We start from the raw sequence: 24,040 nt of genomic DNA, 5'->3' as shown, positions 1-24,040 counted from the left end.
AAGTGAGCTCGCTGGTTGTGAATAAACTCTTCTCCCTTCACGAGCTTCTTCGGTACGTCTCCCCCTAACCCTCTCGGCCAAATCCTTCTACCACGAGAAGCCCCCACCTCCTCCTTGCTGTCCGAACTTTGCTCCCGACGGCATTACCTTCTGTGGGATCGGAAACCAGCACGGGGAGCTCGCTATTCTCCCCTTCGCGCTCCTTTGGCCAGTCTTTGCGCGATCATGAGAGAAGAGGAGGGTGAGAGATTATTTATGATTAGTTGATTATTTATTTTTATATTATTATGTTATTTATTATAATTTTTAATTATGTTTTAATAATTATTTAATATATAATAATGTAATATCTAATTATGATAATTTAAATTATTAATTAATAATTAATTATAATAATCAATGATTCATTATAATAAATTTATTGATTATAATTATTGTATAGTGGTAATATTTAATAATAATTATTTAATTTATTAGTAATAATGTAAATTTAAAGCTTCCGATCGGAAAGATCGTAGCTTCCGATCCGACTGGAAGAAACAGTCGTCGAAGGAGCGACGTTGTAGGGAGAGCGAGAAAGCTTCGGAGAGCTTGGGATTGGAGAGTCGTGGCTCTCGGGAGGAGAAGCAGAGAGCGGGAGAGGCTGTGGTTTGGAGACGAGAGCAGAAGCAGCCTTCACGTGGAAGAGGGGAGTAGGAGAAGAGAGGCAACCTTCATTCTCTATTTAACGACACGCAGAGTGTCGTCTCGAGCAGTGTACGAGGGATTCGAGCAGAAATCCTGGGATAACGCCGAATGAACAGAGGTGTTGCTGGATTTGAGCAGGATTTATGCAGGAGTCGTGGATCCATCGGGCAAGGCTCCTTTTTGTTCTTTTGATTTTTGTTCAGAGGTCAACAATATGTTGTGCATCAATATGAAATTTCTTATTGATTTACCACAGTATATCGTGCTCAAGGAGTTGGTTGACGCAATTCATCATTCAAAGACTATGATGAAGCTTGTTGGACTTCTTGATGCATAAATTAAGAAGATTGCACAATAAAACATTACAAAAAAGGTTATTAATGATCACTTGGCATGTTTATATTATTATAATATTTTATTTAAACATTTAATTTATGTAAACTATGTGCAATCTAAGAATTTCGGAGTTGTCTTATTGGTCAAATGCTATATGAAGTAAAAAGCCTTGAAATTATTGGGCTTCATATATAATCATAGCCCTTTTTTTAACTTGATGCTGAAGTTCACAAATAATGTAGAATTAGTAAGGCTAGATGTCAGTCATTTTATAACTTCTTTCAGATTCTTGTTGATAGAAAATATAACAAGCTACCTCTTTATTTGAATGATCCTAATGCTAATACAAATATGCCTGCATGAAGGTAAGAATAGAGCAATAAAGAAAGTATAATAAAGAAAAATATCTTCCAAAATGAGGATACATTATTACAATAATCAATCCTCTGAATTTCTAATAAATATTAAGCATATGTAATAATTTAATATGATAATATAATAATCCTAAGAATTTTACTTATAGTTACTCTAACATCCACCCACAAACTTATGATGCCACAACAAAGAGCATCAAGAATTTGTACAATACAATAATAATTGAGAGATTCAAGCAGAGAGCTATTAATAGTATTTTGAAATTGCCAATTTGAGCCGATTAATGCCTAGAACAAGATGATTTATGGAAACCCAAAAAACCTGAGAGATTGGCATTGGGCCAACAATTATCGAAACCATAGGTAACGAAATCATCACGGAAGACTATTCTCAAGGGATTTTCATAAGATCCTTTGTCACAAGATCTTCATGAGATCCTCACTAGATCTTCATATGGGTCCTCGTGGAATCTTCACAGGATACATGTGAGATCTTCACAAGGATTCTCACAGGATTTTCATAAGTATCCTCATGAGACCTTCACAAGATCCACATGGGATCTTCATAGGATCCTCACGGGATCTTCTTTATGGAAGATGAGATCTTCATGGGAAATGGGTCCATCATGGGTGATGGGAGACGAGATCACCACGAGAGATGAAATCATCGTGGAATACAGAGACAAGGGTTAGAGGGTCGTCTCTTAAGAATATCGAGAAAAGTGTTTTGGTGAATGAGCGTTGACTCAAGAACTATAAAAGAGATGCTAAGACATTGTGCAGATTGAATAAGATGCTAAAAACAGATGATATGGGTCATCATAGTAGATTGGAGATGTGACAGTTCCAAGCATGTGTGAATCATGGAATGTAAAAGTGCCATTGGGCAAAGCATGCTCAATGTGCATGAAGTCGGAACTTGCAAACAAAAGCTACGAGATCAGGGATATGAGGCTATAGTAGTGCTAGCAGGAATAAGAGTAGTGAACTCTGGCCTAATGAACTTGTACCGGGTCTTAGCTACATTTCCTTCTATATTGATGATGAACATGCCCTTGATCCTCTCAATAAGAAAATGGCTGACCATGGAGTACATAATACTACCATTGAACATTTACGAGCACCTTACAGTAGGCCATTTCAGGGTAGTTGTCCTAAAATAAAGAGAGGATCTGGTTGAAAGTGACATGGAGCCCATGCTTAGGCAATTCTTTGAGATCAACAACTTTAAAAATGGAATCAATGCTGCCAAGCTTAAGTTAGAGAAGGCCCACACCATGCTTCATGACCTAGACCCGTCATAAGAGGAAGTGCTTGAGCTTTTGCTAAACACCGAATAAACTAATGTACATCTCCTTATCTTTGAACACGCCAAGTCTCGTGCTCACAAGAACTTCAATAAAACCATATCAGCATGCTCATTGTCGTCTAGCAAAGGGATTCCCAACATAGAGGATGTTGGATGATGAGGATGATGATAACATTTCCTTTAGATCTTCAAGTGCTTTGACCTTTCTGGTTTTGAGTTGGGAAGTAAGGTGAGTATCTTCCTTGAAGAATGATGAGCGAACAACATGCCACGAGGTTGTGAGGCTCGGGTAAGAAAATAAGAAAAGTAGGATTCTCACAGAATTGTCACAAGACCTTATCGAGCAAAAGATAAAAGATAACTTAGGAGGGTTGAATCTGATACCATGATAGAAAATATAAAAAAATACGCCTTTATTTGAAAATTCATAATGCTAGAACGAATATTCCTATATGAAAATTAAAGAATAGACCAATTAGGGAAGTATAATAAAGGAGAACATTATCTATAATGAGGATTATGAAAATTAATATTATGGATTTCTAATAACTACTAAATGTATATGATAATTACTATCACACTTGCAAGCATACATAAACAAAAGAATAATTTGCAAGGTATACTTAGCTTGATGTTTTATATGCTGGCAACAAACTCATCTTCATCACTTGCCCATCTCAATTGTTTGGGATTGCCTTTATAGATCTTTATTTTCTAGTTTTTTCTATTAAGTATTGCTTAAGGTATTAAGCCATCAAGACTTATTTAACAAAATTATTTAAGCATTTTTATTGGCAATTTGGTTATTTGATAAGTTCCATTGCCAATTGTACCCCGCTGAGAAGAGTGAGAGTTGGATTAGCCTATTCGGTTGACAGACAATAAAAAAACTTACATCAAAACCAATGAAATGAATTCGAATTTTAATTTAGCCTACAAGCTATCAAGCAAAATTAATGTTTAAATAAATCAAATCTGATAACTAATGAAATATAAATGTATGTACCAGATGACCAAGAAGCAAAACAGGGATGATGAATGTCAGCACACCAGCTTCTAGCTTACCATAGCAAAGACCTGCACGCATTACATCAGCAATCAACGCTCAGATGAGAAATTTAGTATAGAATTCAAGCCTAATGGGTTTCAATTCTCAATTAATATCTACTTTTCAATATTAAGATGGATAAGGAACTGCATATAGATTTCAAGAATAATAGAGTACAATTATCAATTAATATCTGCTTTTATTAAAGTTAGTGCACTAGGTTTCATAAATGCTTTCTTACGCACTCATGACTGTATGTGCTAGTGATTCCTTTCTTTGATTTTTATGAACGCCTTTAACGGTTACTTAAGCAGCACATTCAAGTGATTTGTTTGGCATGGGTTTTGCTATTGTGCTGGTTGTTTACAACTTAAGGGTAGAAGTAGAATGCCTCTAAATCTACACAAACTCAAAGAGATACTTCCTGTATAATTTTTATGTTTTTCGTGAGTGAGTTTCCTAGCCATTGCGTTTACTTAAAAACAAATTAGAACAATTGTGCTTCGGTTCAATTAAGAAAACTGTAATTGCGTACTTTTTATTTCAGATGTGTGAGAAACAACTAAGCAAAAATAGTATGTTTATAGAAAAAAAAAAAACAAAAACAAAAAACATGGATGGTGATTGGTGAGTAACAATGTCATGATTATCTGACAAATTTTACACTGGTTGTCGACCACCTAACGCAACCCTCAACTTTTCTTATCCAAGACTTAGGACCTGGCAACGACAGTGTTATGGATGATGTGTAACACTAAAATAAAAACAAATCTGAAACAGTTTGTCAGTAGTATTTAAAGAAAACAAACTTTACCCTCTTTGAAAACAAGACCAGTTAGAGCTGCAAAGAGGGGTCCAACAAACCATATAGCGGATGGGTTTTCTATGACATATTGTACCAAGCCCTCATTTAATGGATTAGCCAGATAGACATATGTAGCCGCAGATCCAAAAACGCCAATAACCCACAACGCCTGAAGAAAGCGTTTGATTGGTGTGACATATATATGAATCAAGAGTAATGATAAACCTAATCCACCAGCTCCGGCAACATATATGAAGTCGATATTTTGCTTGAGAAATTCCCTAAAGGTAGCATTCTCTGGAAGAAAAGCAGTAGAAGCAGCAAGCACAAATGATGACGCAGCTGTTACTAACCCTGACCTGTACAAGATCACCTGAAACAGGATATAAATAAATTAAGATACATTGTTAACCAAAGATGCCAATAGTACCATTCTATAGAAAACGTTTGTCAATCTTTCTGCACATGTTATGAGTAGGTTGGATCCTAATCCTACAAAACACAAAAATTATTATATTTTTTTCATCACCCAGAAAGAAAATTTTCATAAATAAGTTAATAGGCATAATCCAATCCATATAAATGGGGCAAACAGATGACATTCTACAAACCAAGAAGCAAACTGGATAAATGTTATGTGCAATACTACAGAAGTTGAACGTGAAAAAACAATTACATGCAGGTTTACTTCCATGTTAAGCAAAAAAAAAACAAGCTACATAGTCCAATAAGATTTTGGTGAGAAATGAATTTGTTAAGTTAGTTTGGAAAAAACAGACTTTTATTCAACCCATAAAAATGAACTTCTTCTCGACGGTACCAGCATACCTCCAACAACAATAACTATAGCAATCCTTTAATCCACTACGTGGGGTCAACTACATGAATCTTTTTCTCCATTGTGTCATATTAAGAGTCAAATTGTCATTTATATCTAGTAAGGAAAGGTCAACTAATATTTTCTAACCAAGTCTTTTAAGGTCTACCTATACTTTTCTTAATATAAGTCAAATATAATACATCTACTTTCCTAACCAGGGCATCAAAAGGCCGCCATGTGACCAAACCATCTAAGGTAACTCTCTCTAATCTTATCTTCCACTGGAGCTACTCCAACATTTCACGTATAAGCTCATTCGTATCCTGTCACTAAGAGTAAAGCCACTCATCCACCTGAGCGTCCTCATCTCTGCAACACTTAACTTAATATTATGCTTATCTTTCAATGGCCAACATTCTGCGCCATAAAGCATTGCAGTTCTTACCAACATCTTATAAAATTTCTCTTAACTTTGAGGGGGACAACTTTTCTATCACACAACAAGCCCGATGCATTCTACCACTTCAACCATCAAGCATCAACTAGAATTCTACTAATAATATTCCTATCTATTTCACCATAACTTTGAACAATAGATCCAAGATATCTAAAACGTGTACTCTTATTAATAACTTGACTAGCATACCTCCAATGAAAAAAAAGGAAAAAAAATGCCCATGAAAATCCCTGCTAAACAAGCTATCTTTGAGAAAGAAGAGGACTTCATATTACTTTCTACTTATTGGGGTATATTTTACAAACGCATCCACAAGCACAACCCTATCAAATTTGATTGTAAGCACATGTGATTTGAAGATCATTTGGTCATTCAATTAATATCACAAAATTTTTAGCAACACTAAAAGTGCTTTATTTGGGCTCATTTGGAGTCAGATTAGATCACTTTAAAAGAAATTGTCAATGGGTTCATGTCATCAAGATGTTCGATTCAACTATAAGTTCGCTAAAATTGAGGTTTGGAACTTTAAAAGATCTTGAATTTGACTAAGAAAGTTTCTCATTTAAATATAGGATTGAGATTCATGTTTAATCAACTAGTTTTTTTTTTTATGTATATCAATTCTGAACCTTACTTAAGTATGGCTCCATTTTCTTAGCAGAAATTGAGATGTATATCAGAAAATCTAGGTAGATATCTCACACCTGTGGCATTAGTGGGATATCCACTGCATGGTTTAAAATTGCGCAATATGAGGCTCGCCTTGAGGTCTGCATTTGCGCAATTCCACTAAAAAACGGCTCGATGCTTACGCCTCGAGTTTTTTTTTATGAGGCTTGCGCCTCAACTTGGTTGAGACCCGCCTCGCCTCACTGGCATGAGGCTTACGCCTCATGCTATATATATTAAAACTTATATAAATCTTGAAGTAGCCCGACATTGGACTCTATAGGAGAGGAGGAATGGGAGAGAGCAGTTCATCATAATGATGATTCAAATGAAGAACCCCTTAGTGATGACAGTGCTGATGACTTATGAGTTTCTTATGTGATATGTCATTGTTATTTATTTTTGGAAATTAGAGTTATATGTTAATGAAAAAAATAATGGGATTTGGGAAAGATAGAATTTTGAGTTGAACTATATTTCATGTTGTCTTATTATTGAGATATTTTGATTTCACTTCATATCTTATGCTTTTTTATGTTTTATATTATTCACTCATTAGTATATAAAATATTTATCATTTTATGTTTACGCAATCTTTTGATTTTGAGGCTTACGCCTCAAAATGCCTTGAGGCTTACGTCTCGCCTCACGAATGAAAAACGCCTCAATACCCGAATACGCAATTTTAAACATTGGTCTACTGTAACAATTATAGTATGATTGCATAATTAAACTATGAGTTTATGACCATCCAATCTAAGCGATAAAACATGGCCTGTAGAGGAGTTTATCACCTATATCGTAATATATGTAGCAACAGCAGCAAAGAGGAGAAAAAAGGTATGAGAAGCAAGAGTGGATTTAAGAGGGGGAGTAGGGTTTGTGCCCATGCTAAAAAAATTCTCCGCCACTGATGAGAAGCACATATATGCTGCAGCCGACAAAAATCATTTATATATTTCAAGAGGCTGCTTAGTTCTTAGATGCTAGTTTTAATTAAGATACTAATTTTATTGAGACGCCAAATTTATCAAGTAGCAATTACGATTAAAGATATCAACATATTTAATGTAATTTTACATTCAAATAACGTGTTTGATTCAGTGCTATCATAACCTGACGTTTATATAACGCCCCATTTTTAAAAGATTTAAATATCAATAAAATGAGACTTTACCTATCATCAAAATACTTATTTCTCAAAAGTATCAGCAAGAAAATCAAATAAATATTTATTTGGAACTAAATCACTAATAACGGTATAACACGGCCACTGGTACATTTAGCTATAGAATAGCAAAAATTGGAATATTTATCAGCAAAATCAATCATGAAACCTTAAAAAAAGTAATAAAAGTTAATCAGGAAGTGTGAAAACGAAGCAACAACCTCTCTGACGTCCGAAGGCTCGACTGTCCACGGACCATAGATGCCCTTGTATACAGTTCCATCGAAGCTTTCCGATGATCCTTCTCCCGCCGCCTCACAACACACCGATCTGGAGCCGTATCGAGGAGGAAGAGGGGACCACGGCGTGGAGGCAGAGCTGTTAGATAAATTCCGCGAGCGGCCAATCGAGGAAGAAACTTGTACCTCTACCGCCGCCGATACAGAACCTCCATACAAGCCCCGTTGAAAGACCTGCGATACTCTCGCCGGCGACCGAGGGGATACCGAAGCGATGAGGGCGGAAGAGTGGAGAGCTGCCATGGCTTCGGGTGGTCGACCCCAAGCGCTTATCACCGGTTTTTATAGCTGCCCTGTAGCAATAGTATTCGACAATTTCAATTATTATTATTACTTCGAATAATTAATTTCCTTAATTAAATTCTATTTATGTCATAATCTAATTAACAAATTTAAATAATTATAATTAAGCAATTATGAAATATTATTGTACTAAATTAAAATTTAATTAATTTCTTAATAATCTTAAGTGGATAGTTAATTAAACTTTTTCAATGGAACCAATTGTTTTGACACTAATAAACTTTAATAATCACTTTGTTTATTCCTAATGAATTTATAAGCATTTTAAATAATTAATTTAATCCTTAATTAACAGTAATAAGAAAAAGTTAATCACAATCTACTCTCTTTGATCATTAAATAATTAATTATCTCATGCAAGGTCTAATATTAATCCAATCAGAGTAATAAGAAAGGTGTTTAATGTTTATTGAACCAATTATGTCGGCTATTAAGGTATTCAAAAATATCTAATTTCATTTTATTAACAATAAGGAATAAGACAAATTAAAAAATAAATAGACAAAGTGCATCAATTTAGTAAAAATTAATATTTCATTTGGGGCACATTTTTTTTATTTTTTAAAGCAATTTTTTAAGTTAAAAAATTAACATTTTTATACTAGAAAGATATTTTAAAAAGCAATAAAAAATAACCCCAAATGAAACCTAAATCAGAGATTTACATTCATACCACAATTTTTATTTTTAATTTACATATATAACACTTAAACTTTTCTATTTATTAATATAACACTTTAGTGTTATTATCACATCATAAATTTTATATGAATATTCATATTATCTCTCAGCCACATTTAACATTAATCAAAATTAAGCGTTTGTTCCTGCAAAAGGAACATCAAATCCAGTACCAATATATCATCAGAATTCATGAAGAGAGAGATAGAGAGCAAAAATTATTCTGTGCGGACATTGAATTCCGTTCGGAGGCCAACCAGGATGCTCTACGTCACATTGTGCTTGGTATCAGGCTCAGTACTGCTGCCGCATTCTTATTGATCTTCTGACAGCATTTTGCGTCCGGTTTGCGCACAGAATAATTTAGAGAGAGAGAGAGAGCTACAGCTTAAATTCACAAAAGCATTCAGGCAAAGCAAAGCCTCTCCCAGTTACAAAGTCATCAAAATGTTCTCTCCACAAAGCGTCTGCAAGCTTCTCTCCCTGCAGCCCCTTCTCACTGTAATTGGCAAAAGCTCTTCTGCTTAGAAACAGAGTTTTGTGCATTCCATTCAATACTCTCATTGCTGAAACCATTTTATCCATATTTCCAAAATAGGTAGCTATATATCCATCACTGTTTATCGAAATATAGTAATCCAGAGCTGCTTTGGTGTTCCCATGCATGTTCACAAAGTCTTCACTGTCTAGAAAAGATGATTTGGAAAAGACCTTAGTATAAGAACCAGTGAGGCCTTCAATCTCCATTAGGCCATCACCAGCTGCTAGATAAATGTTTGTGTTTGTGGGAATGGAAAGAGACTGAAGAATGAAGGCGGTTTCGGCCGGCGTGAGAGGGCATTTTCCACGGTTTCTCCATGCAATGGCTGCGTCGCCGGTCCATGGTTTTCGATCGCCACGAGCAGAATCTATGGCTGCTAGAGAGGAGGGAGATAAGCCTGAGTATTCACATTGGCTGTAAGCGACCATGTCTGGCTCGAATCTGAGATGGAGAGAGAGAAAGGGTTTTGGAATCGCGTTGAAAAGCTCCTTGGCTTTAGCTTCCAAAGCCTTGTTAAGGCGAAGTGCCCTGTAGCAAGATTGGCATAACGCAGCCTTGGCATAGAGAGGATACCTGCCATGTCATACAACAATCAATGAGACTAATGATTGTAAGGGATGACAGAAAGATTTAACTGCAATCTTAAGTAGGGTTAAAATCTCAGTTAATTGGGATATTTTATAACGGTCAAATGTTTAAAAATGTAATCAGGATTCAGAAATATATCAGTTCAGAGTGTCTTTATAATGACAAGTATTTAAAACTTTGGAAATATAAAATTAGTTCAGAACGATCAGCTTGTATACAAGAGTGTCACTGAAGAAAAAATGTAGAGAAAAGTCCCATGAACTGTCTCCCTTCCATGTTTTGATAAATAAGGCTTTTCTGTGGAATAAAATTTAAATAAAATGCTTGTCTAGTATTTCTCATCTTCCCATTACAGGGCATGAAAGTTGGCGACAAAAGACTACAAGCACTCTATTCTATAGTCCGTAAACTTGCTACCAAGCATTAAACCTTTCTTTTGGCACTTTCGGTTTAGATCTTCGGCGCTGGTTCGAGAGTACTGTGAATGGCGTCAAACTCATGGCACCATCACATAAGGCCTCTCTCCGGCACGCTTCTCCTAGCGTTCCCTCTTCTTCTTATCGCTTTGTTCTTCGCCGCCCGCTCCTCCCCCTTTTCCACACTTTCACTTTCCCGCAATCCCTCGTCTTTACCCGCCTCGCGCCGGGGATCGGTCATCTGGAGCGCCAACCGACTCTTTGAATGGCGGCCATGTGGCTGGTGGACTGACAAAGCCATCACCGGTACGCGCGATTAGGATTAGGGTTGGCTTCATTTTGATCTTTATGTAGATCTATTGTTATTTCTATTAGTGTTGTATTGTTACTCCTGAATCAGTTTCAACTGGCTTCATTGCAGAAGTTTCCATTCCTTTTTTGTTGAAATGATGCAGCTCTTCCTGCTAGAAGCAACGGTTACGTGAGAATTGACTGCTATGGCGGCCTTAATCAGATGAGACGCGATGTGAGTGAGTAGGGTTTTAGTTTCATTTTCTTCTTTTGGCTTTAATTTTGGAAGGATTTTAATGTTTAGGGCAATTTCAGTTGTGTGATGGCGTTGGGATTGCTCGCCTGCTGAACGCGACTTTGGTTCTGCCCAAGTTTGAGGTCGCAGCTTATTGGAATGAATCAAGGTACTTGTGTTAAAAATAAGCTTTTTTTTTTCTCAATTCTCTTCTGTGAATGAAAGTGTTAATAGTATTTTTTTTTTGTTCAGTGGCTTTGAGGACATTTTTGATGTAGACTACTTCATCCAGCAAACCAAGGGATTTGTGGAAGTTGTGAAGGAGTTGCCCAATGATCTTGCATCAAAGGAACCGTTCAAAGTGGACTGCAGCAAACGGAAAGGGAATTTCGACTATGTTGAAGCAGTTCTTCCTACACTCAAGAAACATCACTATATATCGATTACACCAGCAATGAGCCAAAGAAGAGATAGGTACCTTTTTTTTCTTCTTAAAATGTACACAAAACATCCTTTTTGATGCTTTTAACAATTGCAAGCATAATCTATGATGGCATCCTTTAGCTTATTCTGGAATTACATATTACAAGGAGGGTGATGCAAACGTTATAGGTCTTTAATCTAATACATCTAAATATTTACTTATTTAATCTGATGAAAATTGTAGAAATTACTTGGTGAGTTGTAAGTTAAGTACTATAACAAAAACACTACTGGACACTCAGCCTTGATAAGCATTGTAACTGAGAAATGTAACCAAATTAAGGATCCTATTGTCCACAAATTCAGTTGGAGCCTCCGTCAAATAAAGTAACATATTTTGCATCATGACCCCAATAGTTTATTAATGCTATTGGTGGTATCACAGTAAGTACTTCTAACTTAACCTTTAGATTTTCTAGAAAAGCAACATTCCCATTTCCATATCTTATCCAGTTCCATATCCATCCATAAATGATCGAACTAGATAATTATTTATATAAGAGTTTCTTAGCATTACCCTTAGTAACAGGAGCAAGTGTATGTGATAAAAGGAAATAAGTTGATAAAAAAATCTTCCTTGCTTTAATTTTCAATAGCAAATTATTTATTACGCATAAGAGAGAAAAGTGATAGATAAAAAGTCTAATATTGCAAGTCAAGTGAGAAACACAGGCCAAAATTTATGGAATTTTATAAGGATGAGCAAAGACTTAATTTTTAACCAATTTCTTTTAGACACAATATAATTTTTGTAATTCATAATAAATACAAGTATTTCTAAAGCATTTACCTTTACACAAAAAAAAGATAAAACAGTGCATATTAAAAGGAAAAAAAATTAATATGTATTATGCTCTGCCACCTAATGGCTGAAATTTACTTGTGCTCTTAAATAGAAACTGTAGGAAAGTAGAAAATTAGGAAAAAAAACTATTTTAAATTTTATTATCTAATTTTGTGCAAAGTGTGGAAGTATATATAGAATTCTCTAAAATTCTTTCAATAAAAATAAATCAAAACTATTTAAAAAAAAAAATCCCTAAGAAAGGCTAGAGGCTAGAAGAGGAAAAAGAGGTACACATATTACAATCTAAGGGGCAGTTTGGTAGTAGGATTTTGGCTGGATTTGAGCTAAATCCAGCCAAACGACCTAAAATGCAAAACCAAATATCACGGCAAATGAAAGCCGTTGTAGACGGAAAATTCTATCTTTTCGTGCTAAATCCCGGATTTCTGAAATCCTATTTTTTGTCGTATTTACCAAATCTATTGGTTCCAGAGGAAGAGTCCGCTCGTTAAATCCGCTCTATAGTCAAACAATCGTACGGGATTTAATAGGACTTATCATGAATGTTACCAAACAGTTTTCAGGAGGCCCCTCAGGATTGTCAAAATCCGGATTTAGAGGATTTACGAAATCCTACTTAAATCAAATCCTGGGTGCTACCAAACAGCCCCTAAGGGTCATAAGAGGATTGATTAAATAGCTATAACCTTTAATCTATGTGCTCAAGGCTCCCTACCAATATTAATTGACTTGTTGATTCTACAATCATTGAACACTCCCCCGAAAACTAAGTGATATAAATCCATCATTTCAAGATTGCAATAGTTTTTTTTTAAATATGAGGTTGCAAAGTTCTTATGTGAGAATGTCAACAAGTTGATTTCATGTTAACACATATGAAGTGCAAATCAACGCACTTTCTAGTTTTTCTTTTATGAAATGTCTATCCACCTCCACATGTTTGGTACAATCATGTTGTGTTGGATCATGAGCAATGATGAAAGTGGATTTATTGTAACAACATGTCTTCATTAGCCTTTCCTATTTGATTTTTACATCTTCCAAACTGGTTTTGATCTACAAAAGCTCACAAAATCTTCAGGCAATGACTTTAAATTTAGATTCATTGCTAAATTTTGAAATAAAATGTTGTATTTTTCCCCTCCATATTATCGGCACTATTTGTCTGAAATACTTTGATTTTAACATGAAATTAGTTTGGTATAATGGTAGTAAAAATAGGGAGAATAATGTTGACCTTATATTTCTATTTGACAAAATATATCCATGTCATCAGAGTGTAATCATCAATGAAGGTAACAAATACTTTAGCTCCAAAAGTACTTAAGGTTTTGAAAAGCCCACAAATGTCAAAATGAACAGTCATAAAATAAGTAGAGAATCTATAATCACTTTCAAGGAAAAGTAACTCAAAGATATTTAGCAATTTCTTAATAAAAAATTTTTAGGTTAATATTAAAAAAAAGAATGAAATATACATTGTAGGTTTTTGTAAAAGAGATACCCTAGCCTATAATGTTGTTCCCAAACGGCTTTTGTATTGAGGGTGGAAATAAAGGGATAAAACAAGTCGTTCTCATCTTCAAGATAAGCCTATTTTTTTGTGATATTTTTTATTTCAACCATATCCTGAGAGCGTTCCGTGGAATTTCCAATATTTTTTAATGATGTGCATTTCTTCATGCACTAACTACACTATAGATTACCTTTAGAAAAATGCTTTTGTAATTCTTTAGGGAAAGAATCCATAGTAGTAAATCCCTTACCTTGGAGTTTGATGGTTGTAAGGGCAGATGTTTTGAAGATTTAGGTGTCGAGTAATATGGCCCCTCTTCATTCTTAGGCTCGTATGACAGAGTGATGGTAGGTTTTCTCTGCTTAATATTTGAACACAAACTTGGTTGAAGTTATTATCGAGTCCTGTAAGGAAATCAAACACGCTTTCTTTTTCTCTAAAATTTCTTGACAATTAATTTATCATCGTAGCATATCTTCTTAAGAACTTGGTAATAATTCAACTCAAGTCAATAAACCTTAATTACATTAAAGTACTCAATAACAAAAATATTATATTGCTTTGTTGTTGAAATCTTACTTTTGATCACATAGATAATAGCAACATCATTCACTTTTTAGTACATATGTTTGACAGCATCCCAAACTTCTTTTGCAGAAGAGAAAAATATATATGGCCTACTAATTTTAGGCACCATAATATTCCACAACTATGTCATGATCATGGAATCTATTTCCTTCCAAAGTATAAACTTTGCATCTTTTAGCTCCTAGGATGATCTACAATATGAAGGATTTTTCCCTTTCCTTCTGGAAAGGTGTTTATAATTTGGAACCATTTCGAATAATTTCTCATATTCAAGCGATATGAAGCACATGGCCCTTAGAGTTTTCCTTTAGTTTGACTTTCACTATTCATGATGGTTGACTCCTTAGAGGAAAGCCAGACAAACCAAAATAAAAAAGGGAAGAATTCTGATAGGAAGAAAATAGAATTATTAGAAGAAGAAAACTCTAACATCGCCTTGATATCATGTAAAAAAAGTAGAAAAAACTACTTCGAATTTTATTGCCTACTTATATACAAAGTGTTGAAGTATGTATAAACTTTTTCAAAGGTCTTATAATAGAAATAAATCAAATCTATTAACAAAAAATGAAAAAAAACTCCGACAAGAGTTGACTGCTAGAAGAGGAAGAAGATGCATAAGGGTTACATTCAAGGGTCATAAAAGGATCGATCCATTGATTGAATACTTAATCTATGTGCTCAAGGATCTCAAGTCCCTACCAAAATTTTCTATGATCATGCCTCCCATCAAATATATAAATGTAGTTTTGAGCATCATGATAATTACACGGTTGTTGTTGGCTATAATTATAAATTACCCTACCCTGCTTAAATTGTATCATTTATTAATTTTTAATTGACCAAATCAATAAGTCTTATATTAAGTTAAAATGTTGATATAATGATAATCTCTAATTAGTAACTTGACACAAGCCAATTAAGGGTTAGAGTTTCTTAATGCAACTAAAATAATGCTATGTAGGTAAATAACGTAGGGGAACTTGGGATCTATATCACAAATCACCAAATAAGCCAAAAACAATAGTGATGTGAACCCAAGCAATAGTGTAATGACCAAATAAATAAATAATTAAGCAAAAAATTCAAATCATGCAAGATAAAAATTTGATTGTAATACAATTACCACAAATAAAACTCTAATTGTGTCAAATTTGAATAAAATCAGCAATATTATCAAGCCAATGATAAGTTATGCTGAAAAAATTAGATAAAAAAAATAAAAGAAATTACAAAAAAAAAAAACTAGAACTCATGTCGGTACAAGGAAATGCCTTCACATATAATTAGATAGTCGCTCTTGTACTGCATTGGAAAGAACTAGACATAAAACTTGCACACACAAGAGTAAAACTAGAAGAAAAAAATTTTACATGCCTCCAAGTATTTTCTACCAACTCCTCATCTCTAAGTTGATAGATATGATTAGTGCAAGATCAATCCACAGATGAGGCCTCCACCTAATGAATCTCCTTCGACTCGCACCCTACAACAGTAAGTAGAAACTTCCACCCCTTGGCAAGCCCATAAGCTTATCTACAGGTATCTTTAGACACCATTAGGAGGGTTTATTGCCTATATTTTGGAGTAATAAAAACCCTAACCGACTGATATTGCACTGTTTCGATGACGATACCCAACTGTTGAGCTGCTTAAATCATTGGGGAATGAACTTTTTGCAATTGAAAGTTGCACTCCCGTTGGCTCTCCAGTAAAAACTGATAACCTTAAAATAAAACCTAAAACATGCTCGCATGTTGGGCGACTTGAGCTTAACATCTCAAACATTGTCAAGATGGAATCTAACAGCCCTTGGTTCAATGCTGCACCTCATGCATTGTTTGAGCTAATAAACTGACCTGATTCCCTCGGTTCTACTTGTGTGGCACTCATACATTTGTCAAACCAATAGGCTCATACTTCCTTATTTTACTTTCTTGTACATTTTTCCTTAGGATCTATATTGAATTGCCAATATTGATGTATAAGACACTTAGGGACATTTGAAAGACATGTAATAAAAATTTTAATAGCGGGTTAATGAAATAACCCGTATTTCATGTAATAATTGTTTTGTGCATTGGCTTTTGCAATACAATGTGCTGAAAAGTCTTGGAGTTATGTGATGTTTACTGTTTTTCTTCCTTCAACCCAGCGTACAATCGTTTTTATTGCTTTTGTAGGAATAACTAGAGATTTATTGATTTTCATATAGATTTTTTGTGATGCTCTATGAAGTTTTGGACACTCGAGTGGGCTCATAAGGTAAATCTTCTACAAAACACAAAAATGGGCAAAACTCTTTTAAATTTATTGACACCTCTGCCATGTCTACAAAAATATATAAAATGAACAGTTGTCCATTTTATACGTCGAAAGAATAGATCAAATTATATACTGGCATGTTTTGGATTTGGTATCATATGATAGGCTATGAGCACTTGCTTATGGTCATTGTACTAGTTGGCACATAATCATACCACAAGCCTAAGATATATTTAGATAACATTGCATCTATCATTTGCATAAAGACCCTCGTGAACATGGCGGACCATCTTGTTTATAGAAAAAGACTAAAAAATCTGTATTTACCATTCAGGAAAATTCTTTAGAATACATATTTTAATCCTTCATCCATTAATTTTTACTAACCTCTGGCAATATTTATTGGTCCTCATTATCTTTATTCTAATACAAAAAAAATGTGTGTGGCTTATTTGAAGAATATATTCAACTTTAGGCAACACCCTCAATTCTCATTGCTTTGACATTTCTTTGCCCCACTAATTTGTGCATCCTCTACACTACTTGTGCATGACCTAAGGATTATAATATATTCTTTATTATCAAATCCTTGAAAATTTTTACCTTGACATTTTATCAAAAATTCATTTGAAAGTTCACTTCATAATTTTAATACACGTTCATTTGAGCCGACTTCACGTATTGGGATAAAGACTTGATATTGTTGTCGTTGTTGTTGTATTCATCTTACATCTCGTGTTAAGCATTCAACCTAGTTATGACTGCAATATGACCCAACACTCATAAACAACATCTAGGGATCCAAATGTTTTAAGAGATGTGTATTCCAATGTAATGTTATAGATGTTACTAAGCACTCTTAAGACAACAGCTAATGTCTAAGGAATTAGCACCAATTTAGGCATAAATCTGAGTAAAGTGAAGTGCTAAAAATTTTCATTTATTTTAATTAGGAGAAATACTTTCAGCAAATATAACATGATAATTATTACAAAAAAAAATCCTACAATAGAATATTTAAAAAGCACATTTTTCAAGATTTGTTCAAAGTACCAAAAGGACAAAACTATGCCAAATAGATTCTCTAAGAAACGCATCCATAAGACTCAAAAATTATTTTTCAAGTATAAATAAGCAGGCAAAAACTTAACTTGGTGGCTTCCATAACATAAGCTTAATCTAACCTTTTGTTTCTATCTATTTTATCTTGTTCATCGCCCATACTTTCTTCTCAATCATTCAATTTGTAGCCCTCCATCTCATAATGTGGTCACGAATGTTTTAAGAAATAATTAAAATAATAATAACATCATTCGAGCACCTAAAACCTTACACGAAGGTGCATGCCAAGATATAATCTCAACAATGATCATCACAGACTAAAGCCTAGGATAATCATTTTCTATTAGAGGGGAAAAACATGATTAAAATAGAAATGAAAGGATGGGAGCACACGAAAATCTTATATCAATTTACCATATTCAACGTTCAAATAACTGAAAAAATGAAATAAAATCCTTAATTTGGTTACATTTCTCAGTTACAATGCTTATCAAGGCTGAGTGTCCAGTAGTGTTTTTGTTATAGTACTTAACTTACAACTAACCAAGTAATTTCTACAATTTTCATCAGATTAAATAAGTAAATATTAAGATGCATTAGATTAAAGACCTATGACGTTTGCCTCAACCTCCTTGTAATATGTAATTCCAGAATAAGCTAAAGGATGTCATCATAGATTATGCTTGCAATAATTAAAAGCATCAAATAGGATGTTTTGTGAACATTTTAAGAAAAAAAAAGGTACCTATCTCTTCTTTGGCTCATTGCTGGTGTAATAGATATATAGTGATGTTTCTTGAGTGCAGGAAGAACTGCTTCAACATAGTCGAAATTCCCTTTCCGTTTGCTGCAGTCCACTTTGAACGGTTCCTTTGATGCAAGATCATTGGGCAACTCCTTCACAACTTCCACAAATCCCATGGTTTGCTGGATGAAGTAGTCTACATCAAAAATATCCCCAAAGCCACTGAACCAAAAAAAAAAAAAACAATTAGCACTTTTATTCACAGAAGAGAATTGAAAAAAAAAAACTTATTTTTAACACAAGTACCTTGATTCATTCCAATAAGCTGCGACCTCAAACTTGGGCAGAACCAAAGTGGCGTTCAGCAGGCGAGCAATCCCAACGCCATCACACAACTGAAATTGCCCTAAACATTAAATCCTTACAAAATTAAAGATAAAAGAAGAAGATGAAACTAAAACCCTACTCACTCACATCGCGTCTCATCTGATTAAGGCCGCCATAGCAGTCAATTCTCACGTAACCGTTGCTTCTAGCAGGAAGAGCTGCAGCATTTCAACAAAAAAGGAATGGAAACTTCTGCAATGAAGCCAGTTGAGACTGATTCAGGAGTAACAATACAACACTAAAAGAAATAACAATAGATCTACATCAAGATCAAAATGAAGCCAACCCTAATCCTAATCGCGCGTACCGGTGATGGCTTTGGCAGTCCACCAGCCACATGGCCGCCATTCAAAGAGTCGGTTGGCGCTCCAGATGACCGATCCCCGGCGCGAGGTTGGTAATGACAAGGGGTTGCGGGAAAGTGAAAGTGCGGAAAAGGGGGAGGAGCGGGCGGCGAAGAAAAAAGCGATAAGGAGAAGAGGGAACGCGAGGAAGAGCGTGCCGGAGAGAGGCCTTATGTGATGGTGCCATGAGTTCGACGCCATTCACAGGGCACTCGAACCACCGCCGAACCTCTAAACCGAAATGCCAAAAGAAATATAAGGGGGTGTTTGGTATCGGATTTATTTCGAGTTTTTAGTAGGATTTACGGTAAATCCAGCCAAACGCAAAAAATGGCGCCGTAAATCCGGCAAATCCGTAAATCCCGGATTTGCGGATTTACGGCGTAAATCCGCTAAATCCCGGTAAATCCAAATCCCGCTAGAAGTCGGATTTACGGGATTTGGCCGAAGAAGCGCGCGAAAGGGAGAAAGTTATCTTCACAGCGAGCGAGAGGGAGCTCCCGTCGTTGCTTCAGATCAAAATGTTGTAACGTCCGATCCGATAGGAAGGGAACGTCGTCGAAGGAGCGAAGTCGAACAGCAACGACTCGCAAGTCGAACAGCAACGAATGAGCCGAAGAAGCGACTCGCAAGTCGAACAGCAACGAAGGAGCCGAAGAAGGACTCGCGCAATCTCAACAACTCCTTCGAAGCAACAAAGGAGCCCAAGAAGCGACTCGTGCAATTTCAACACTTCCTGTGGAAAGCAACGAAGCCGAACAGGATGGTGAGTAGAAGATTAAACAAAAACCCTAGCCTGGTTAACTTCATTAATATTTCATTTAAAATAGGATTTTTACATGCATACCCTGAACTATTAAATACCTATTCACACCTAAAATTCATATTTACTAATATACCACATAAAATACGTTAATCACGCCGTTTGGGTTCCGTGTAAAAGCCCTATCTCGCTTCTCTCTATTCAGTCGTGAACCCCTTCCCTTCTCCGCGTTTACCCTTGTCTTCCCCTCGTTCTCGACTCCACCCTTGCATTTGGGCTTGGGTCGCGTTTGAAGGTTTTCACACGAGGCGCATTTCCCTTGGCCTCGCTTTTCTCGTCACGTTTCGCAGAGAAATCCGGCAAGGTTTAAGTGGTATTTTATATTTCGTGAATGTGTTTGTTGTTCGAAGATCGAAGGATGATTCTAAATTTTTTCACCATATGAATGTATTTGTTGTTGTTTTATTGTCTTCTCTCAATCTGTCACACTTCTCGGGCATCCTTCGACCGCATGCGTTAAGGTTCGACCTATTTTTCGTATTGTAGTGGTTTTTAATAGTGCATAAGAGAATGTCGGTTAGACCACTTGCATGACAATACATTTTCAAGTAAAGAGTTAACTTGCGACTAATTTTAAGGATCTTCTCCTCCATTTTTCTTTATGCAAGTTCATGTAGCTTGTAACTTTTGAGCTGCCAAACCAAATTTTGGACCCGCTTGTTGCCATCCTCACAATGAAGTATTTTTTTATATTTTTCCACAGTATCTCATGCCACTCTGTGCTCGGCATTTGGAAAATAAGTTTTTCATGCTTCACTAAGGACCCTTTTTCATGTCGGGATTTATCTTAGGCCGATGGTGACTATGATGAAAGAAGAGCGTGAAAGGAGAGACGGGATTCGTACCTGCTCGTGAGAGAGGCCGCGAAGTTTTCGCCGAGGCTTTCACGTGGGAAATTGAGTGGGTTTGGGGAGAGGGGTTTTGGACGGAAGGAACCGACGGAGTGCTATATCTAATGTTTAGAATAGGATAGTGGTAATATTAGTAAATATGAAACTTTAGGGGGGTTTTGAATTAAGGGTATTTTAAGGTTAGTTTCAGGTGTATGTATGGGTATCCCTTAATATTACTATTAATATTAGAATTGTGGTATAATTTAAGTTATCTATTTACTTAATAAATAGTTAGTAATGATTATTTAGCAATTATAAATTAATATAATTATCTTAACTTATTAAATATTATTTACTATAATAATATTAAATAATTAATGAGCCGTAGAATTTCTCTAAGTGATGTAATGAGATAATTAATAATAAAAATTTATATTAACTAATAAGAATAGTAATGCTAATTTATTAATTAAATAATTAGTAGTAATATTATTTTTTAAATAATTTTTATTTCAAAATATTTTGTTATTCAATTTTAAATCTCCAACTGTTTTAAATCCAAACATCTTTCTGGATTTAACAGGATTTAAAAATTGTCATACCAAACACAATTCAGGATTTAAGAGCATAGGATTTACTAAATCCGGATTTACAGGATTTAGTAAATCCTACTAAAATTGAATCCAATCCTATACCAAACACCCCCTAAAAGAGAAGAAGCTAACAAAGAAGAAAAAAAGAAAAGAAAAAAAAAACTAGATATTAAAATGAAGGGGTATTCACATGCATACCATTTATTTCATATTATTTATATATATAACATCTAAATTTTTAATATTAACAAATATGAGTATATGAAATAAAATATTAAAATTTATATGATGGTATGGATGACAAGAATGAAATATATGAATAATATATTTGATATTTAAATTTTATATGATTGATATGAATGTAATATTAAAAATTTAGATATTAAATATGTAAATACCATAAAATAAAGTGGTATGCATGTAATGAATTGGGCAATATGAAAGACAAAAGTGTGTATAACAATGATAAAATTCACTAGTTTTTATCATAATTTTATATGTTAGTCAAAATAAATTTATCACATCTAATACAAAATTTTGATGTTTGAAAATGATAATGTTGTTAGTCAAAATCCTATATGTTGTCAATCATTCTCATAATTTTTTTAAGCATTATGCATTTGTTAAACTTAGAAACTCAAATCAAATGAGAGATCTTATTTTATGTAGGTGATTCAAAAAAATCAACCTTTGAGAGGTCTACTCCTTTAAGTCCATAAACCCTAATTAGCTACCTTAGAATCTAACATGTACAAATCAAGATTTTTTAGTTTCTCATACCTCATATGCAATCGAATATCTCATATTTCTCGTAAAATATCATGAAAATTGAGAATGATTATACGATCCTTGGCACTTAATTCTCAAAGCAACTCGTATGCATGAATTACAAGAAACGATCCCAATCCTTCGTATCGTAGCTAATATGCATACAATCCTCTTAAGGAAAGCACATAGGATTAGTATTCCATGCAATGCTCTTAAGATTGGTGAATCAGTTGTATTAAACATCAGAAGAACGGACAAGTTTAATAAATGGCTCATGCAAACATTATTGCCTTTCATGATATGGGAGAAGAATTTCATCATTCCGTTCTTGTAAGCAAATAAGCAACTCTAATACCTCTAGGTGGTGGTTGATTACTTGTTATGGATGCTACAACAAATATGCTAAAAAAATTTATTTGGTAACAAGTTTGAAATTCATCTTATAATTAGAGATGACAATGAATCATAATTGATAAGTTTAAGCTATTGAATTTTTACAAAAGCTTTAAAATCCTCCTCATTTGCTCAAGAGATTATTACGTGCGAAGTCCAGACACAGAGAACCGTATGGTTTTGTGACTGTGAACAGTAAAAACGTAGTTATTGTTCATCACTGTGCTTTTATTGTTCACAGACACAAAACCGAACTGTTTTAGGTGTCCGGTCTCCACACCTAATAATCCTCCATTTGAAGCTAAAGAAATCAATGAATTATTTTGGAAGGTAAAAAAAAAGAACCTTTTTAAGGGAAAAAAAAAAAAAGATGGTACAGTTACACAAAATAGTATAAGAATAAATTAATTTATGTTAGATCACTCATAGAAGTCTATTTTAATAAAACGAAATTGCATATAAATTAAGATCTTTTTTTATCTCTTACAAAATTTTATAAGAAGATTAAGTAAGTCTATATAATTAATCATAGTTTCAAAGTCTAAATCCTTATTGAATGCTCCACCATTGAGTCTTCCAATAGCATTGAGCAATTCAAGAGAGCCAGTTCTAGCTTGGAACCTCTGTCTTAATGCTTTCAATAAGATGAAAGAGGAGTTAGTAGCAAAAAGATTTAGTACTTACAGAAATTGAAGTAAAAAATAATAAATAATAGTGATGAAGGCTCCATGAGCGAAATTATTCTGTGCGGTCATTGAACGTCTTTCAAAGACGAATCAGGATGCGCCGTGTTATTTTTTTAATATGCACGCTGCTATATACCGAGTGATGTGGCACATCCTAATTCCCCTCCGAACGATCCGGTAACCGCCCATAATAATTTCTCCCACGATACCAACCCAATCAAATCAAATCAACTTGACCTAACATTTGTTAGATGAATGAGATCAACAATTCTAACTGAGACATAAAAAACAAAGAGAAATTAGTTCATTTTGCTCACCATAACAAGCAATAACCCACCAAACTCCAATGTCATGCTTAGATATAAAAGCAGCCAGCCAGACAGATAACAGAGTTAGGTTTCTCTGCAGTCAGGATGGCACTGTGTGTGGTTACCAAAACCCAACGGTCAAATCGATTTTGAGCTACTTTAATTGAATACATTCATGATTTTAACTGTTAGGGTCATAACTGCTTTAATCCCAACTGCTCATAATTAAATGTATTATTCACATTAAATAACATCTCTGCAGCACAACTAACATAAGTGGTTGAATTTCATTTGTTTTCACTACTTTATATTTAGTCTTGTTTAAATTTTATTTTATTTGTTAGCTATATCAAAAAAAATATTTTATAATTATAGAAAACAAAGTAGAAATTTTTTTGATAATATCAA

At 34.5% G+C, this 24,040-nt stretch overlaps 3 protein-coding genes across 6 annotated transcripts in view; 1 reads left to right on the top strand and 2 right to left on the bottom strand.

Moving 5' to 3' along the window:
* LOC110112095 overlaps window positions 1-8,272 on the bottom strand; it is a 29,707-nt gene extending 21,435 nt beyond the window's left edge. For both annotated transcript variants that reach the window (XM_020844189.2, XM_028700390.1), the window contains exons 1-3: window positions 7,898-8,272; window positions 4,569-4,932; window positions 3,713-3,783 (exon numbers count right to left, since the gene is read on the bottom strand). In XM_020844189.2, the coding sequence (XP_020699848.1) occupies window positions 3,713-3,783; window positions 4,569-4,932; window positions 7,898-8,218 (756 nt within the window). In that variant the 5' untranslated portion in view covers window positions 8,219-8,272. The remainder of the gene's footprint in view (window positions 1-3,712; window positions 3,784-4,568; window positions 4,933-7,897) is intronic.
* Window positions 8,273-9,059: 787 nt separating this feature from the next.
* Window positions 9,060-19,479, bottom strand: LOC110112093 (O-fucosyltransferase 13). 2 transcript variants are annotated; one of them, XM_020844185.2, is made up of 5 exons: window positions 19,192-19,479; window positions 18,972-19,042; window positions 18,804-18,892; window positions 18,498-18,719; window positions 9,060-10,073 (listed from the first exon to the last, which is right to left on the bottom strand). In XM_020844185.2, exons 1-5 carry the CDS (start codon window positions 19,427-19,429, stop codon window positions 9,341-9,343), a joined length of 1,353 nt encoding a protein of 450 aa, XP_020699844.1. In that variant the 5' UTR covers window positions 19,430-19,479; the 3' UTR covers window positions 9,060-9,340. The 2 variants fall into 2 exon arrangements, with proteins under 2 accessions (XP_020699844.1, XP_020699845.1); XM_020844186.2 differs by having other exon boundaries at window positions 18,972-19,076; window positions 19,192-19,333.
* On the top strand, window positions 10,525-12,352 carry LOC110112094 (O-fucosyltransferase 13-like). Of its 2 annotated transcripts, none has more exons than XR_003702901.1 (4): window positions 10,525-10,810; window positions 10,926-11,030; window positions 11,100-11,199; window positions 11,283-12,352. XR_003702901.1 is itself a non-coding variant. In XM_020844188.2 (4 exons), the coding sequence occupies exons 1-4, from the start codon at window positions 10,573-10,575 to the stop codon at window positions 11,548-11,550; spliced, it is 666 nt and encodes a 221-aa protein (XP_020699847.1). In that variant the 5' UTR covers window positions 10,525-10,572; the 3' UTR covers window positions 11,551-12,352. The 2 variants fall into 2 exon arrangements, 1 of the variants encoding a protein (XP_020699847.1); XM_020844188.2 differs by having other exon boundaries at window positions 10,960-11,030; window positions 11,111-11,199.
* Window positions 19,480-24,040: the final 4,561 nt, after the last annotated feature.

This window comes from Dendrobium catenatum, unplaced genomic scaffold (assembly GCF_001605985.2).
Source record: "Dendrobium catenatum unplaced genomic scaffold, ASM160598v2 fragScaff_scaffold_1507, whole genome shotgun sequence".
Classification (NCBI taxonomy): Eukaryota; Viridiplantae; Streptophyta; class Magnoliopsida; order Asparagales; family Orchidaceae; genus Dendrobium; species Dendrobium catenatum.
The sequence above is the reverse complement of the archived record's forward strand: the minus strand, read 5'-3'. Positions and strand labels throughout refer to the sequence as shown.